The sequence below is a fragment of the Mobula hypostoma genome, chromosome 11 (genome assembly GCF_963921235.1).
Source record: "Mobula hypostoma chromosome 11, sMobHyp1.1, whole genome shotgun sequence".
Lineage (NCBI taxonomy): Eukaryota > Metazoa > Chordata > Chondrichthyes > Myliobatiformes > Myliobatidae > Mobula > Mobula hypostoma.
This window is the reverse complement of record NC_086107.1, coordinates 56,925,384-56,944,696: the sequence shown is the minus strand read 5'-3', so window position 1 is coordinate 56,944,696 and position 19,313 is coordinate 56,925,384. Positions and strand designations below refer to the sequence as shown.

Below are 19,313 nucleotides of genomic sequence, written 5' to 3'. Positions count from 1 at the left end.
TATGGAACCAGACGAGATAGCACAGGAATTTAATGAACACTTCGCTTCAGTATTCTCTATGGAAAAGGATCTTGACGATTGTAGGGATGACTTACAGCAGACTGAAAAGCTTGTGCATATTGATATTAAGAAAGAGGATGTGCTGGAACTTTTGGAAAACATCAAGTTGGATAAGTCACCTGGACCAGACAAGATGTACCCCAGGCTACTGTGGGAGGCAAGGGAGGAGATTGCTGAGCCTCTGGCGATGATCTTTGCATCATCAATGGGGATGGGAGAGGTTCCAGAGGATTGGAGGGTTGCAGATGTTGTTTCCTTATTCAAGAAAGGGAGTAGAGATAGCCCAGGAAATTATAGACCAGTGAGTCTTATTTCAGTAGTGGAAAGTTGATGGAAAAGATCCTGAGAGGCAGGATTTAAAAACATTTGGAGAGGCATAATATGATTAGGGATAGTCAGCATGGCTTTGTCAAAGGCAGGTCGTGCCTTACGAGTCTGATTGAATTTTTTGAGGATGTGTCTAAACATATTGATGAAGGTAGAGCAGTAGATGTAGCGTAAATGGATTTCAGCAAGGCATTTGATAAGGTACCCCATGCAAGGCTTATTGAGAAAGTAAGGAGACATGTGATCCAAGGGGACATTACTTCGTGAATTCAGAATTGGCTTGCCCACAGAAGGCAAAGGGGGGTTGTAGACGGGTCATATTATGCATGGAGGCTGGTGACCAGTGGTGTGCCTCAGGGATCTGTTCTGGGACCCTTACTCTTCGTGATTTTTCTAAGTGACCAGGATGAAGTGGAGGGATGGTTTAGTAAATTTGCTGGTGACACATAGATTGGGGTGTTGTGGATAGTGTGGAGGGCTGTCAGAGGTTACAGAGGGAAATCAAAAAGAAGAAAACTGGTCTGAGAAGTGGTAGATGGAGTTCAACGCAGATAAGTGTGAGGTGGTTCATTTTGGTAGATCAAATATGATGGCAGAATATAGTATTAATGGGAAGACTCCTGGCAGTGTGAAGGATCAGCGGGATCTTGAGATCCAAGTCCACAGGATACTCAAAGCTGCTACACAGGTTGACTCTGTGGTTAAGAAAGCATATGGTGCATTGGCCTTCATTAATCATGGGATTGAGTTTAGGAGCTGAGAGGTAATGTTGCAGCTCTATAGGACCCTGGTCAGACCCCACTTGGAGTGCTGGTCGCCTCACTATCAGAAGGATGGAAACCATAGAAAGGGTGCAGAGGAGATTTACAAGGATGTTGCCTGGATTGGGGAGCATGCCTTATGAAAATATGTTGAGAGGACTCGGCCTCTTCTCCTTGGAGCGACGGAGGATGAAAGGTGACCTGATAGAGGTGTATAAGATGATGAGAGATATTGATTGTATGAATAGTCAGATCCTTTTCCCCTGTTCTGAAATGGCTAGCATGAGAGTACACAGTTTTGAGGTGCTTGGAAGTAGATACAGAGGAGATGACAGGAGTAAGTTTTTTACACAGAGGTTGGTGAGTACGCGGAATGTTCCGCCGGCAACGGTGGTGGAGAAGGATACAATAGAGCCTTTGAAGAGACTCCTAGATAGGTATATGGAGCTTAGAAAAACAGAGGACGATGGGTAAACCTTGGTTATTTCTAAGGTAGGGACATGTTCAGCACAGCTTTGTGAGGTGAAGGGCCTGTATTGTGCTGTTGGCTTTCTATGTTTTCTAGTATAGTCTCTGTCTTTCAGGAACATTACTACGGCCATGGTGCAGAATGTAGCTAAGAAGAGCATTAGTTGTGCAGTACAGGTATGCCTTTGAAGGATAACTTTTGTGATCACAGCTCAGAATCAGAATCAGGGTTATTGTCTCTGATATGATTTGTAAAACTTGTTGTTTTACCCAGCAGTACAGTTGAAGACATAAAAAATACTATAAATTCCAATAAAAGTAAAATACGTTATACTTTATACTTTATTGTCGCCAAACAATTGGTACTAGAACGTACAATCATAATAGCGATATTTGTTTCTGTGCTTCCCACTCCCTGGATTACAAATATTAAATATTAAAAATATTTAAAATAGTTAAAATTAGTAAATATTAAAAATATAATTAAAAATCATAAATAGAAAATAGAAAAATGAGAAGTAAGGTAGTGCAAAAAACCGAGAGGCGGATCCGGATATTGGGAGGGTACGGCCCAGATCTGGGTCAGGATCCGTTCAGCAGTCTTATCACAGTTGGAAGAAGCTGTTCCCAAATCTGGCCGTACGAGTCTTCAAGCTCCTGAGCCTTCTCCTGGAGGGAAGAGGGACGAAAAGTGTGTTGGCTGGGTGGGTCGTGTCCTTGATTATCCTGGCAGAACTGCTCTGACAGCGTGCAGTGTAAAGTGAGTCCAAGGACGGAAGATTGGTTTGTGTGATGTGCTGTCTGTGTTCACGATCTTCTGCAGCTTCTTTCAGTCTTGGACAGGACAACTTCCATACCAGGTTGTGATGCACCCTAGAAGAATGCTTTCTACAGTGCATCTATAAAAATTAGTGAGGGTTTTAGGGGACAGGCCAAATTTCTTTAGTTTTCTCAGGAAGTAAAGGTGCTGGTGGGCCTTCTTGGAAGTGAACTCTGCTTGGTTGGACCAAGTCAGGTCATTTGTGATATTGACCCCAAGGAACTTAAAGCTTTTGACCTGTTCCACTTGCACACCACCGATGTAAATTAGGTCATGTGGTCCGCTACTCCTTCTGAAGTCAACAACCAATTCCTTCGTCTTGCTGACATTGAGGGATAGGTTATTGTCTTCGCACCATGCCACCAAGTTCTTAATTTCCTCTCTGTACTCAAACCCATCATTACCCGAGATACGGCTGACAATTGTTGCGTCATCAGCAAACTTATATATTGAGTTTGATGGAAACTTGGCTACACCATCATGGGTGTACAGTGAGTACAGCAGGGGGTTGAGTACACAGCCTTGTGGGGCACCGGTGCTCAGAGTGATTGTAGAGGAGAGCTTGTCCCCTAATTTTACAGCCTGGGTCCTGTCTGTGAGGAAGTTGAAGATCCAGCTGCAGATCTGAGTGCAAAGGCCCAGGTTCCGGACCTTAGGAATAACGAAATAGTTCAAAAGAGGAATAGGGAGGTTGTGTTCATGGGTTCATGAACCATTCAGAAATCTGATGCTGAAAGGGACAAAGCTGTTTCTGGAAAGTTGAGGGCGTGTTCAGGCTCCTGCAACTCCTTACTGATGGTGGTAATGAAAACAGGTCATTTGCAAAGGTTAATGTCCTTAATGATGGATGCTGCCATTTCAGGCACAGCCTTTTGAAGATGTCCTCAATGCTGGGGAGACTAGTGCCCATGAAAATGGGTTTGGAAGCAGAAGTACAATGAAAACTTACCACCATCTGTTTTACATTAGCCATCAAATCTGAGCTATTCTCAGCTCATAAAACATATTTGTCAAAAGTAATTGGTTTTCAAAAATAATCAACAAAATTAACTTACTTCCCCCAACAGAACCAAACGTAGTGAACAGCCTACAAGTCAGCGAAGTTGGCACCAACTCCATAACACTGAATTGGAAGCAACCAATAGGATATAAAGATGACTATCGCTATCTGGTAGTGACAAAAGAAAGTTCAGTACCTACCATTACCATTCAAAATGAAACTGTACAATTTGAAAATGCGAATGTGAACAATCTGATCGCTGGAACCAACTACACGTTCACTGTTATCACACTTGTAGCCAATGTCCAGTCTGATTCCAGAGAAGTATCCAGCTACACAAGTAAGTACTGCAGAAGGTATCATCCCTCTATAGTAAATTATATAAATAATTAATTTCCACTGAAGAACCCAAAAGCAAATTTCTGAACACCACCACTCAATCTACAGAAAATGTGTGTCACTTTAACTTCTGGCCCATTCCTGCTCTGGGCTCTCACTCTTTCGTTTCTTACACAATTACGGTGAAGCTCAAAGATAGTTTGAGGAAAAGCAGTTCATCTTTCACTTTGACCTCAATTGTTCTCTCCACAGATGCTGCTTAATCTGTTGCAATTTCCTGATTTTGTTTCTACCAGGTTTTGAACTTTATTAATTATACTTGTAATTCCTCCTCATCAGTTTAAACGCGATTCAATACTTGGATAACACTCTCATCTGCTGAGATATTTCTATGTTCCTATTCTGTGATGAACATTACTTACCTGACACCACATTATGTTTTGTGTCTGAATCCTCCTGGAAAATCGCATCATTTCTTTCATCTCACAGAACCCATACAAATACCAGAAGAAAACATCAGTGTTAGCAGCAATGGGACAGTGGATAGATTGTTTTTGTCCTGGATTCCACCACCTGGAAATGTGGAGGTGTTCTTTATCACTCTTCAAGATGTAAAAAGCACGTCAGTACAAAAAGTCAACAGTACAAATTCCACTTCTGTAATTTTCACCGATCTTCGACCTGGTCGAGTGTACAACATTACAGTGATTACAAGCAGTGGACCTTTCAATGTTACCTCTGCCAATGTACAGGGTATAACAGGTATGTGAAAAGTGTGAGGAGCTCTTTTAATTGAATTTGTCTTTTGAATTAGAAATGATGAATGTGGAACACATTCTTAAGCATCAATTGCCAAGTTTGGGATATGAAATCACCATGATTGAGGAACTTGATCTCCAGCGTTTCACTAACATTGATTGTTTGACCCAGGTTCAACATTTAATTATTGGGGATGGGGATGTTGCCCAAGAAGAACAAGTCTAAAACGTCGAAATGTTTTTTTACTACCCTGTGATGTCCCATAACACTTGACACTCAATGAAATACTTTTGAAGTTTAATTATTAGCATAATGTCAGGAAGCTTAAATTTTCTACACTAAATTTACTAAAAGCTGGTTATCACTGAGGTTTCTTACTGGATATTTTAATAAGGAATATCATCTTTTTAATTTATGTAGGTATAGTTTCTTGTAGTGCAATTGAACACATTCATTTGGTTTTAAGTTAATTACAGTACTCATCATTTACTGTATTGTCTGAAGCGGGCTGTTAGGTTGAAACTGCTAAACCTTGTTTTATTTGAATCTCAACAAACAAAACAAATATACACAAAGAATCGGATGTTAATCTGCATCAAAGGTTAGAGTATTGACAGTCGACTGCAATTAACATTTCTGTCATGTCCACTCTCACAATGTTTCCATGTTTCCATCTGCATGATTTGTTATTCTGATAACAACCTTTTGTCTCAGCCACCTTAAGTTGTTGCCACACTTTTAAGGAAAATAATGTTGAAAAACATTTCAAAACATTTGGGAAATTTTTAGCAGCTGACTCCTGCTGAAATTATACAGTATATTTTCCTCTGCTCTGATCCTCAAGTGGTGTTTCATATCGCAAAGTGTGTCCAATCGAGAAATAATAACCAAGAATTTCAAAAGCTCAAAAGAAATCTCTGTATATTGGTGCTGTTCAAAACAACTGTACACTTTCTTTCCTCATTCAGTTCCAAGCCCACCTGGTACTATCCAGGTGTTGAACTTCAGTACCAATTTCATCTCATTAAACTGGGGAGCACCTGCTGATATGGATGATGGAAGTTTCTCCTTCAACATAACCTACAGTGATGGTTCTTCTACAAGGTCTATTGTCGAACAGTCAAGCTTCATCACAATTTCAAACCTTAATTCTGCAACAGAATACACAATTTCCGTGACCACCCTAGGACCCAGAAACCTGTCGAGTGGCATTGAGGAGATCAATCACATGACACGTAAGTTCAGTAAGAAATGTCTATATTTTCATGTTTCCAACTTGATTCTTTAAACAAGAGCACCTTGTAAAATACTGCTTCCTCGAGAAAATTCTTTACTATATACTTAGAATGTTAAAGCTTTGGCATAGGTGTGTAAAACAGTTTAAATGTAAATAAAAGTTAATAATGCTACAGTTTATTCAATAAATAACTTACTAGGTTCAACTCTTCACTCGTATAACATCAATTTGAGAATTCCTTTGTCATTCTTACTATTCCGTTCATTGTCTCTGTTACCAATGTTTGTCTGATGAGTTATGGATCTAGTCTGATCAAGTCTCTTTTGCTTGAATCAGGGTACTAGTATTAAATACTGAAAGATACACATGAATGAAACTGTAAAATAAGGGTTGCCACTGGAATACAATTCAAAAACCAAACATAAAGAATTGAAAATTTAAGAAATCGGAGCAGTCCATAATGGGTGACTTCAATCTACATGTAGACTGGGTGAACCAAATTGGTAAAGGTGCTGAGGAAGAGGATTTCTTGGAATGTATGCGGGATGGTTTTTTGAACCAACATGTCGAGGAACCAACTAGAGAGCAGGCTATTCTGGACTGGGTTTTGAGCAATGAGGAAGGGTTAATTAGCAATCTTGTCGTGAGAGGCCCCTTGGGTAAGAGTGACCATAATATGGTGAAATTCTTCATTAATATGGAGAGTGACATAGTTAATTCAGAAACAAAGGTTCTGAACTTAAAGAGGGGTAACTTTGAAGGTATGAGACTTGAATTAGCTAAGATAGACTGGCAAATGACACTTAAAGGATTGACGGTGGATATGCAATGGCAAGCATTTAAAGGTTGCATGGATGAACTACAACAATTGTTCATCCCAGTTTGGCAAAAGAATAAATCAAGGAAGGTAGTGCACCCGTGGCTGACAAGAGAAATTAGGGATAGTATCAATTCCAAAGAAGTAGCATACAAATTAGCCAGAGAAAGTGGCTCACCTGAGGACTGGGAGAAATTCAGAGTTCAGCAGAGGAGGACAAAGGGCTTAATTAGGAAGGGGAAAAAAGATTATGAGAGAAAACTGGCAGAGAACATAAAAACGGACTGTAAAAGCTTTTATAGATATGTAAAAAGGAAAAGACTGGTAAAGACAAATGTAGGTCCCCTGCAGACAGAAACAGGTGAATTGATTATGGGGAGCAAGGACATGGCAGACCAATTGAATAATTACTTTGGTTCTCTCTTCACTAAGGAGGACATAAATAATCTTCCAGAAATAGTAAGGGACAGAGGGTCCAGTGAGATGGAGGAACTGAGTGAAATACATGTTAGTAGGGAAGTGGTGTTGGGTAAATTGAAGGGATTGAAGGCAGATAAATCCCCAGGGCCAGATGGTCTGCATCCTAGAGTGCTTAAGAAAGTAGCCCAAGAAATAGTGGATGCATTAGTGATAATTTTTCAAAACTCGTTAGATTCTGGACTAGCTCCTGAGGATTGGAGGGTGGCTAATGTAACCCCAATTTTTAAAAAAGGAGGGAGAGAGAAACCGGGGAATTATAGACCGGTTAGCCTAACGTCGGTGGTGGGGAAACTGCTGGAGTCAGTTATCAAGGATGTGATAACAGCACATTTGGAAAGCGGAGAAATGATCGGACAAAGTCAGCATGGATTTGTGAAAGGAAAATCATGTCTGACGAATCTCATAGAATTTTTTGAGGATGTAACTAGTAGAGTGGATAGAGGAGAACCAGTGGATGTGGTATATTTGGATTTTCAAAAGGCTTTTGACAAGGTCCCACACAGGAGATTAGTGTGCAAACTTAAAGCACACGGTATTGGGGGTAAGGTATTGGTGTGGGTGGAGAATTGGTTAGCAGACAGGAAGCAAAGAGTGGGAATAAACGGGACCTTTTCAGAATGGCAGGCGGTGACTAGTGGGGTACCGCAAGGCTCAGTGCTGGGACCCCAGTTGTTTACAATATATATTAATGACTTGGATGAGGGAATTAAATGCAGCATCTCCAAGTTTGCGGATGACACGAAGCTGGGTGGCAGTGTTAGCGGTGAGGAGGATGCTAAGAGGATGCAGGGTGACTTGGATAGGTTGGGTGAGTGGGCAAACTCATGGCAGATGCAATTTAATGTGGATAAATGTGAAGTTATCCACTTTGGTGGCAAAAATAGGAAAACAGATTATTATCTGAATGGTGGCCGATTAGGAAAAGGGGAGGTGCAACGAGACCTGGGTGTCATTATACACCAGTCATTGAAAGTGGGCATGCAGGTACAGCAGGCGGTGAAAAAGGCGAATGGTATGCTGGCATTTATAGCGAGAGGATTCGAGTACAGGAGCAGGGAGGTACTACTGCAGTTGTACAAGGCCTTGGTGAGACCACACCTGGAGTATTGTGTGCAGTTTTGGTCCCCTAATCTGAGGAAAGACATCTTTGCCATAGAGGGAGTACAAAGAAGGTTCACCAGATTGATTCCTGGGATGGCAGGACTTTCATATGAAGAAAGACTGGATGAACTGGGCTTGTACTCGTTGGAATTTAGAAGATTGAGGGGGGATCTGATTGAAACGTATAAGATCCTAAAGGGATTGGACAGGCTAGATGCAGGAAGATTGTTCCCGATGTTGGGGAAGTCCAGAACGAGGGGTCACAGTTTGAGGATAGAGGGGAAGCCTTTTAGGACCGAGATTAGGAAAAACTTCTTCACACAGAGAGTGGTGAATCTGTGGAATTCTCTGCCACAGCAAACTGTTGAGGCCAGTTCATTGGCTATGTTTAAGAGGGAGTTAGATATGGCCCTTGTGGCTACAGGGGTCAGGGGGTATGGAGGGAAGGCTGGGGCGGGGTTCTGAGTTGGATGATCAGCCATGATCATAATAAATGGCGGTGCAGGCTCGAAGGGCTGAATGGCCTACTCCTGCACCTATTTTCTATGTTTCTATGTTTCTATAAGAATCTTCCTGTCAAATCTGCCACTCCATTCATCAAAAAAAACTACATGTTCCCAATATCCCAATTGTAATGCCAGGGAATTGTGTTCTATATCTCAACTATAACAGATTTCTTTTCATTCCCCTCTTGAGGTTGTTCTCTCTTTTTAAAACCTTCACACAAGCACTTTTCTTCCTTGATATTTAACTTGACAGATATCAGGTCATTGGCTGATGGAGATATCTTAATGTAGTCAGCAGGATCTTTCACTGTTTGCACTTCACCAGATGCCATGAGATTTCTTGAGTTCTCTGTCAATATTAAGGACTCACAGGTTTATACTCTCTGGAGGATGTATCACCTCCAATAGTGAAATTTTCCTGCCATTTGGCTGCTACATTGAGTAACTGAGGACTGAGGGCCTGCAATGTTATCTTCTGCGAATGACTGAGTTCCTATGTGGATTTGGTATCTCTTCTAACTTTGATAATGTTAGTGATGATGAATTACCAAGTCAAGTTGGACTAGACTTAATTTGTTTTATTCGTACATGAATTTAATGCTATTATCGATCTGCATGGTCGGTCTGTTTCCTTTTCTTGCTTATCATGCTAGTTTGTATGAACCAAGTGTGTGTGTGTGTGTGTGTGTGTGTGTGTGTGTGTGGCCTCCGTCGGTCGTGGTCGACCATGGGTACCGCACCTCTGGTAATAGGCTGGAGTGGCCTCTCCAGGGCGTAAGCCAGGGCAGAGTTGATATGGAGATCTGTCTGTTGCCCATGCAGTGGGACCCCACCCCCTCCATGCTGATGACAGGTCCAAAGGAACGACGAAAATCAATACGGTTTGGTGCCAGCAGCATCGCAGGAGTTGCCGTGCCGGTGCTGGGTACAGCTGTCAGTCGCCTTTGGGACTTTGACTCTGGATTTTGCCTCAGGGTTTTCTCCCAAAGCCTTTCCTGTGAGCTGGTATAGCCGCAAGGCAGCGGGGGTTTGAAATCGGAGTTTTCCCTCTCCTAGATGAGCTGCCATCTGTGGTTAACGAGCCCCATCTGCCCGGAGCAACTGGTTTTAAGGCGCCAGTGGCCCACTTTTGCCCCTTCTCCTGTCAGTGAGAACAGCTCCGCCGGGCATAAGAACTATGCCACACATGAAGGCCAGGAGTTGGACTTGGTTGTCAGACGCTGTGTGAGACATACGCCATGAAGAGCATTTGTTTACCAGTGGGAGTTCGTCCCCACTACCACCCTTCAGCTATGACTACCTTTGAAACCAAGTCACCTGCTGTACATTTAAGTAAAGCACATTGCTGCAGATCCAGATTGTCTAAATTGTGTAGCAATGCAGAACTAATGGGGCATTATTCTGGTTCAGTGTTAAATCAGGATGCTGCGTGATCATCATTACTGATGCTGGTTTTACTTTATTCCAAATATATTTAATCAACTTAATTTCATTAAAAAAAACACTTTCTGAACTGAATTCTGTTTGCCAAATCATCAGTCCATACACCTGGATTATACATCCAGTAACATAACCACAATGTTATTATTTATGTTATTCCCCCCTGAATTAACCTAACAATCCACACAAATGAACTCAAACAAGTACAAGAGGTAACTGGCCATCACCTTCTCATGGGCAGCTAAGAATGCACATTAAATACTCCTAACAATGCTACTTTCTCCAGATGAAGGATCTTAAAATAAACCTATATTTGTCCCCTGCCATTGAACTAGCAGTCCAGGTTTCATTTAATCATTCTAATACAAACTTATTGTGATGGGAAGTCAAAAAAAAAGATTCAATATTTCAAGGAGGCCGAACGTGTGAAATATTTTATGTATTCTCTGGATTCATCCTTTTTGTCAGCTGATATTTTAATGGCAGTTCCATTGATGGATGGAATGACCAGGCCTGTAATGCAAACATAATGACAGACATTGACAGCACTATCTCCCCAGCAGTTGGAGTGTTGAAACACTACGAACTTACCTTTGATATCTTAACTCATTTGTTGACCTGCATATTGCAATTACTGTTATACTCCATTAAATACTTTTTAAATGTTGTTTAAAAGGGTGTGACTATGTAAGCATTTGTAAGTATGACCATCAGAATCTGAGAGATTAGTTAAGGAACATGTCATTCACCTTTCTGTTATCTCAACCGGACTGTTTATTTCTCTCACCATAATGTTGTTGGTCTTCACCCTTCAGTTCACCTGTTGCTGAAACTCCATCATGGTGATTGTAGTGCTCTTCGATCAGACCCTGACTCCCAGAACATTTAGATATTTTCATTTGTCAATCTGGCCTTGCAATCCCAGGCCTGCATTAAGTTTGACAACGTCTGATTTTAGATTCCCAATTTTAATTCCAGATCTCCTCATGGGGATCCTTTTCTCCATCTTTGTTAGGACCAGATCTTTGCAACACTCCATTTCTGTCCTTTTATAATCCCAGATCTTTCACACACCACTATTCTCGCCCTAAAGCTCTGAAATTCCCAATTATTCCCTTGTTAATATTCCTTAAAACCATTTTTTGAGGAAGTCTGCCTGTCACAGTCATTACGAACAGTGGACCATTGAATATAAACTCTGGCACTGTGCAGGTTTTAACAGGTATGTGGCAAGTGTGAAAACTTATTGAATTGAATCAGTTCAATTCCTGTTTAAATCTTGGGAACCTGCACACAAAATGGTTTTGCCTTCCCTTGTTGTCCTCACTTTTAATTTTGTTCATTTGTAAAGTTAGCAAATGGAGCACCAGCCCCCATCTGCACTTGCCATTAAACAGTGACATCAGTCCTTGCGTATAACCTGCCATTAGAAGCTTTATAACAGATAGCAAACAATCACAAGATTTGTAACAAAAGTCCTCTTTTACAAACCACAATCATCTCACTTGTATGAAATCCTTTAGTATGTTATGTGAAACTACTGATTTTTAATCACATTATTATGACAACAATTTGTGAGCATTGATATTTTGAGGCCATACTAATGATATATTTTCACAAAATGCCTGTACACTTTTGGAATAACGTTTAAATTTCTTGGTAACTCTGAAACCAGCTCTAGGTTTTGGGGTAACAGGCACTGTTGCAGGATGGTGGGCAAATAGGAGAATCCTTAAAACACAAAGATAAAGGGGATTATTACCAAATTATCCCTTCACCCACATCAATATGAGTGAAATGAGGGTACAAAGCAAAAGGGAATAATCTCAAACCGAGACACTTGCAGTTTACTTAAATTTAACATTAAAGTAAATGGGGGAAATACTAGGCAGGTCAGACAGCGTCTGTGAAGAGAGATACATAGTTAATGATTCAGACGAGTAGTGTTTCATCAGAACTAGGAAAAGTAATGAGATGGAATTGTGAACAGGGTCTCCTTATGCCAGGAGGTGGAATGACGTGGTGACCCAGTCAGATCTTCCTTGATGCGGTGATCATTGATAACCTGTGTGAGAGAATTTTATTTGTTTGTTATTTAAACCCAGAGACCAGGAAGCGAGGCAGATCAAAGGAGATAGGACGAGTCGGTCCTAAGCATTAAGTGCATTTCTCGCATTGCTTGTAAGCTGGGAGAAGCTTATTCTTTTCATAAATCCCATGAACTTTGACTTTGTTTACCTCATTCTCTGATATCTGACTCAGTGTGCACCCATCCTTCCATGGACATTGCATAATTGCCTTATTGGACAGGAAATCTGAGAAAACTTCTCATAACTTTTTTGCTCTTTTAGGTGGGAATACCTGCAAAACCATTTTCTCTTGGTTCCCATCTGAAAATCTTTCTTTCAGTTCCTCACACTTTTTAGACCTTGCTTAACTCTTGAAAACTTAAGTGTCTTTCCTTCTCCTAACTTGCAACCTGGATTCATAAAACATATTTAACATCAAAATACATGATTAAGTTTTTCAAAGGCATAATTAATAATCATAACAAAATTCAGGAATCTATAGTGTAGGAGGGACTAATTTGCTCTATTTTTTAATCCCACACAGTTCCCACTGCTCCTGGAGCTATCACTGTGACCACCTTCAGCACTAGTTCCATCTCATTAAACTGGGTTGCACCTTCAGATCTGGAAGATGGAAGTTATTCCTTCAATGTCACCTACGATAATGTGTCTGTAAAAAAGTCAAAAACAGTACATACAACTTCAACAGTAATTTCAAATCTTACTTCTGGAACCAACTATGTCATTTCTGTGGCCACTGTTGTACGGGGAAATTTATTGAGTGACGTTGTATCTATACCTCAGTTCACCAGTAAGTGAAAGATCCATTCTCAATTCCAAAGAGCAATTTAGAAATTTTATCCATCTTCTTTCAATTCCGTCCACCATGCCTGTCTCTTTCCAGATATTGCTGTATAAAGTCCTGTGGACTGGTTTGACAAAAGCATTTTCATATTTTAATGTAAAGTGTCCTCAAACCACTCACATTTTCCATATATACTTGCAATTGTTAACGTAGAAGAGATGAAAAATAAGCCTGATTGCCTGAGGGATTGGCTGGCATTAAAAGTTTAAACATATTATTGTCACCATTTTCCTTTTAATGAAGTATTTAGTTCTAATACTTCCACTTTTTTTACTCAAGATGTTCCTTTTAAATAAATAATGTCTTTTTTATTCCTACATCCAACCCATGAAAATTCACACTTGACATCACCCCTCTCTACAAAACAGATCAACTCAATCTGATATTGCTAAGCTATGTCTCTTGATCTAAACCCAACTTCTCTCCATGGTCAAGCCTCTTAATGAGCAATAAAGCTTCTCCATTTGAGTTTTTAATTGGTTTCTATCCTGACCACAGCTCCATGATTATGAACAGCAAAAATGATCTTTGTTGCAGCTGTAATTGTATGTCACTTGTCCTCCTTCATCTCTTTGCCCATCTACTCCAGTGCGTGCAGTCCACGTTCAGGACTCTGCACTCTCTTGACTCCACCATAGCTTTGATAGAATAATTTATGCCAATTTCAGCCTTCAGCTCTTATTGATCTCCCAGTTCTAATCACTCCATTCCTGCATTTGTATGCTTCAGAGTTGTTGTTACCTACAACTATGTGTCGAACAAAGAACCACGTATTATTCACAAACTGGATAAAATTGAAATATCCTTTCTACACAAGATCACGACAATAACGACAGGCTGTAAGAGAAGAAGAAAATTACAGAGTTCAGCAACAGTTTGTGTCTGCCTTCGCAGAAGTGTACACCGTGTCAATGACACCAGAGGAGTAATGGTTCAATATCAATGAGGAACAGTGAAATTTTATCCAGGAGTTCTAGAGAAACCATTAAATCCCAAGGACTGGAGACACAAGGGACTTGCATCTAGAGTAGTAAACAAACTGCTGGAGGAACTCCGTTTGTCACCACACTCTGCACTGGCTTTGATACATCGACAAACCCTTTCAGCACCTCCACAGATACTGCATGACACTCTGAGTTCCTCCAGCAGATTTTTTTAAATCCCTGAGGTTTGAAAACAGCAGTTTTAGAGGTCATAAATACTCCAGCTATCACTTTCCAGATTCTGGAAATGATGCAGTGAACAGCAAATCTTTGCCCAGTGTTTAGAAGAAGAGGGAGAGAAAATGAGAGACAATGTATAACCAGTGGTCTGTTCCACAAACATCAGTAGGAGGGAAAATACTGGAATCTGTGATTAGGAAGTGACAGCAGAACACCTTGAAAAAGACAAGGTTGAGCAGAATCAGCATAGAATTAGAAACAGATACATATTTAACAAATATTCTGCTGTTCTCTGAGAATAAGTAGTAGAATAGTGAATTTTGTGATGTTGGAATTTCGGAAGCCTCTCAATAATTTACCTACAGGGGCTTAGACCATAAGTCCATATGATATAGGAGCAGAATTAGGCCATTTGGGTCCATCAAGTCTGCTCTGCCATTTCATCATGGCTGATCCAATTTTCTCTCTCAGTCCCAATCTCCTGCTTTGTACCTTTATGCCTTCATGCCCCGACCAATAAAGAATCTGCCAACCTCTGTCTTAAGTATATATAAAGAATTGGCCTCTACAGCTGCCTGTGGCAAAGAATTCCACAGATTCACCACTCTCTGGCTAAAGAAATTCATCCTAATCTCTATTCTGAAAGGACTCACCTCTATTCTGAGGCTATGTCTTCTGGTCTTAGACTTTCCCTCCATAGGGACATCATCTCCACATTCACTCTATCAAGGCCATTCACCCTCTTCATATTGCAAGCCATTCAATCCTGCAATAATTTTCATGAACCTCCTTTGAACCCTCTCCAGTTTCACCACATCCTTTCTAAGTTGAGGGTCCCAAAGCTGCTCACAATACTCCATGTGAGACCTCACCAGTGCTTTATAATGTCTCAACATTACATCCTCTTATATTCCAGTCCTCTTGAAATGAATGCTAACATTGCATTTGCCTTCCTCATCACAGACTCAACCTGCAAATTAACCTTTAGAGAATCCTGCAGAACAACTCCCAAGTCCCTCTGTGCCTCGTTTTTTTTTTTTTTTTCTCTCCATTTAGAAAATAGTCTACCCTTTCATTTCTTCTACTTACTGCATGACCATACACTTCCTGATACTATATCACATCTGCCATTTCTTTGCCCATTCTGCTAATCTGCCTGTCCTTCTGAAGCCCCTCTACTTCCTCTAACGTACCTGACCCTCCGCCTATACTCATACCATCTGCAGAGTTTGCAACAAAGCCATCAATTCCATCATCCAAGTCATTGACATATAATGTAAAAAATATCGATCCAGGCATAGACCTCCGTGGAACACCACTAGTCACCGGCAACCTAATTGAAAAGGCTGTCTTTATTCCCATTCTTTGCTGCCTGCTAATCAGCCACTGCTTTATCCATGCTAAAATCTTTCCTAGAACACCATGGGCTCTTCAACAGCTTCATGTACGGCACCTCATCAAACGCCTTCTTAAAATTCAAGTGCAGAACATCAACCAATTCTCCATTATCTACCCTGTTTGTTATTTCTTCAAAGAATTCCAGCAGATATGTCAGGTAAGATATTCCTTTGATGAAACCAGCCTATTTTATCATGTCCCTCCACGTTCCCTGAGACCTCAACCTTAATAATCGACTCTAACATCTTCCCAACCACTGAGGTCAGACTAACTGGCCTATTGTTTTCTTTCTTCTGTCTCTCTCCTTTCTTAACGAATGGAGTGACATTTGCAATCTTCCAGTCTTCTAGAACCATTTCAGAATCTTGTAATTATTGGAAAATCATTACTAATGCCTCCACAATCTCTTCAGCTACCTCTTTCAGATCTTTGAGGTGTACTCCATCAGGTCCAAGTGATTTATCTACCTTCAAACCTTTCAGTTTCCTAAGAAACTCTCTCTAGTAATGGTAACTTCACACACTTAGTGACCCATGACACCTGGAACTTCCAAAATACTACTCGTGTCTTCTTCTGTGAGGACTAATACAAAATGTATTTTCAGTTCATCCACCATTTCGTTGTCCCCTATTACTAACTCTCCAACATCATTTTCCAGTGGTCTAAGATCCATTCTCACCTCTCTTTTAAACTTTAAGCATCTGAAGAAACTTTTGCTTTCCTCTTTAATATTATTGGCTAGCTTATTTTCATATTCCATCTTTGCCTTCTTAATGACTTTTTTAGTTGGCTTCTGTTGGTTTTAAAAGCAACCTCAATCCTCTAATTTCCCACTGATTTTTGCTCTACTATATGCCTTCACTTGGGCTTTTATGTTGGCTTTAACTTATCTTGTTAGCCATGGTTGTGTCATCTTGCGTATAGAATGCTTCTCCCTCTTTGGGATGTATATATCCTCTGCCTTCTGAATTGCCTCCAGAAATTCCAACTGTTGCTGCTCTGTCATCATACCTGCCAGTGTTGTTTTCCTATCAATTCAGGCCAGCTCCTCTCTCGTGTCTCTGTAATTCCCTTTACTCCGCTGTAGTACTGATACATTTGATTTTATCTTCTCCTTTTCAAATTTAAGGTGAATTTGATCATATTATGATCACTTGCCCCTAGGGCTCTTTTACCTTAATATCTTCAATCAATTCTGGTTCACTACCCAACACCTAATTCAGAATAGCTGATCCCTAGTGGGTTCAACCACGAGTTGCTCTAAAACACCATTTCATAAGCTTTCTAAAAATTTACCCTCTTGGAATCAAACACCAACATGATTTTTCCAATCTATCTGTATTTTGAGATCTCCCATGACTATTGTAACTTTGCCCTTTTGACATACAATTTCTATCTCCCATTCTAATTTTAGACAACATCCTTACTACTGTGTGGTGGTCTGTATACAACTCCCATTAAGATCTTTTTAACCTTGCAGTTCCTTAGATCTATCCATAATGATTCAACACCTTCCAAACATATGTCACCTTTCTCTAAAGATTTGATTTCATTTTTTACCAACAGAGTAATGCCCCCCCGCCCCCACCACCAACCTTCCTGTCTGTGCTTTCAATACAATGTGTATCCTTGGCCATTAAGCTCTCAGCTATGATCTGCTTTCAGCCATGATTCACTGATGCATACAACATCATACATGCCAGTCTGTAACTGTGCTACAAGTTCAGCTAACTTATTTTGTATGCTGCACACATTCAAATGTAACACCTTCAGTCCTGAATTCACCTTTTTTGATTTTTTTCCACCTTTACATTGCAACTCATCCTGTTGACTGCAATTTTGCCCTATCAACAGTCTCTCCTCACTACACATTGCCTCTGTTTCTAAACCAGCTACATCACCTTCAGCACTATCATCTGCTTTTCCTACAATACTTCTATACGCAACTCGGGATACTAGTCACTCCATGCTCAACCTTTTGATTCCTAACTTTGTCTGAGGTCTTACCAACATCTGCCTCCAAAACCTCTCCACTAACTGTTCTGGTACTCTGGTTCCCATCCCCCTGCAACTCGAGTTTAAACCCCACCATGCGGCATTGACAAACTTTCCTACTAGGATATTAGTCCCCCTGCAGTTCAGGTGCAAACGGTTCCTTCTTTAAAGCTTTCACCTTCCCAGGAAGAGAGCCGAACAATCCTAAAATCTAATGCCCTCCCTCCTACACCAACTTCTCAGCCATGTATTAAGTTGTTTAATCTTCCTCATTCTGACCTCACTAGCAAGTGGGTCAGGTAGCAATTCTGAGATCACTAATGATAACATTGTAGTTGGCCAATCAAAGATGGTGATGAATCAGCATATAGGAGAGAGATTGAAAATCTGGCTGATTTGTACCACAACAGCAATCTCTCACTCCATGACAGCATGACCAAAAAGCTAATTACTGACTACAGGAGGAACAAACTGGAGGTCCTCAAAGAGTCAGATGTGGAAAGGGTCAGAGTCTTTAAATTTTGCAGTGTTATTACTACAGGGGATGCGTCTTATGTCCCATATGGAAGTGCCATTGCAAAGAAGGCACAGCGGTGTCTCTACTTTCTTATAAATTTAGGATGATTTGGCATGCCATCTAAAACTTGGTCAAACTTCAACAGATGTGCAGTTGACAGTATATTTACTGATTGCATTATGGCCTGATATGGAAACAGCAATGCCTTTGAACAGAAAAGCCCATAAAAAGTAATGGATAGAGTCAGTACATCACTGGCAAAGCTCTCTTCACAACTGAGCACATCAACATAGAGCTCTGCTGCAAGAAAGCAACAGAGGAGTAACTTCACTCATCTTCTTATGCCCCATCACTGAATTGCTCCCACAACCTATTGGCTCACTTTAAAGGACTCTAAAATGAATGCCTGCAGGAAAATGAATGTCAGGGTTATATACTGTGACAAATATGTACTGCAATAATAAATTTACTTTGAACTTTGATTTTCTTGATATATGAAAACATCAATCCCTGCCTTGAATATACACAGTAGTGACATTCAGGAAGTGGAGTATGACTTCCTGCTCCTTGTGAGTAGCAGTTATATTGGAAGAGTAGCAATCTACTGTTCTGGAAACCTGCTTTCCCCTGGTTCAGAGTTAACTGAGTGCTCATCGACTGCATTACACCTTAACAAAGGTAGATAGAAGCCTTTTTCCTCATAAGACCTGTTTCTCCAGTTTTGCCATTATCTGTCAGAGAAGGTGAAAGTAAGGCTTTCCTAGTTTGTATTTGTCATAACCACAGATTCAGCAGCGCAGCAGATATGGCAACTGCGCTCATGAATATGCACGTTGGCTAATAATTAGTTCACTGTGATGGTATTTAACTCCATTCTTTTCATTGTAGTGCTTGTCTGGACCTGAGCAAAGCACATCAACGTTAAACTGTCTGCTTGTATTTGGCCTTGCCTGAAAAATTGGATTGTAGAGTTAACTGACTTTGAAGACTAGTGGTAGTAATTTCATATTTAGTTATTCCTTTCAGCCACAGTGTTGGCTTTGTTTTCTATTTGAGAGTTTTAGTTAACGGCCCTGTTTTGGCCTAGCGTTTATTGTTTTCCTTCCCCTCTAACTCTGTTTACATTAAAGTCTGTGAACTATCGACTCACTTCAGTGTCTCTCACTCCGTACTTGGGCCGTATCCAAACAT

At 40.5% G+C, this 19,313-nt stretch overlaps 1 protein-coding gene across 7 annotated transcripts in view; it reads left to right on the top strand.

The window, feature by feature from the left end:
* The window catches only part of LOC134353772 (receptor-type tyrosine-protein phosphatase eta-like), a 299,381-nt gene that overhangs the window by 202,540 nt on the left and 77,528 nt on the right, over nt 1-19,313 (top strand). For all 7 annotated transcript variants that reach the window (XR_010019675.1, XM_063062133.1, XM_063062132.1 and 4 more), the window contains 3 exons: nt 3,504-3,776; nt 4,265-4,537; nt 5,503-5,769. Coding sequence is in view for 6 of the 7 variants with exons in the window: in XM_063062133.1 (XP_062918203.1) it covers nt 3,504-3,776; nt 4,265-4,537; nt 5,503-5,769 (813 nt within the window). In the remaining variant the exon portion in view is untranslated. The remainder of the gene's footprint in view (nt 1-3,503; nt 3,777-4,264; nt 4,538-5,502; nt 5,770-19,313) is intronic.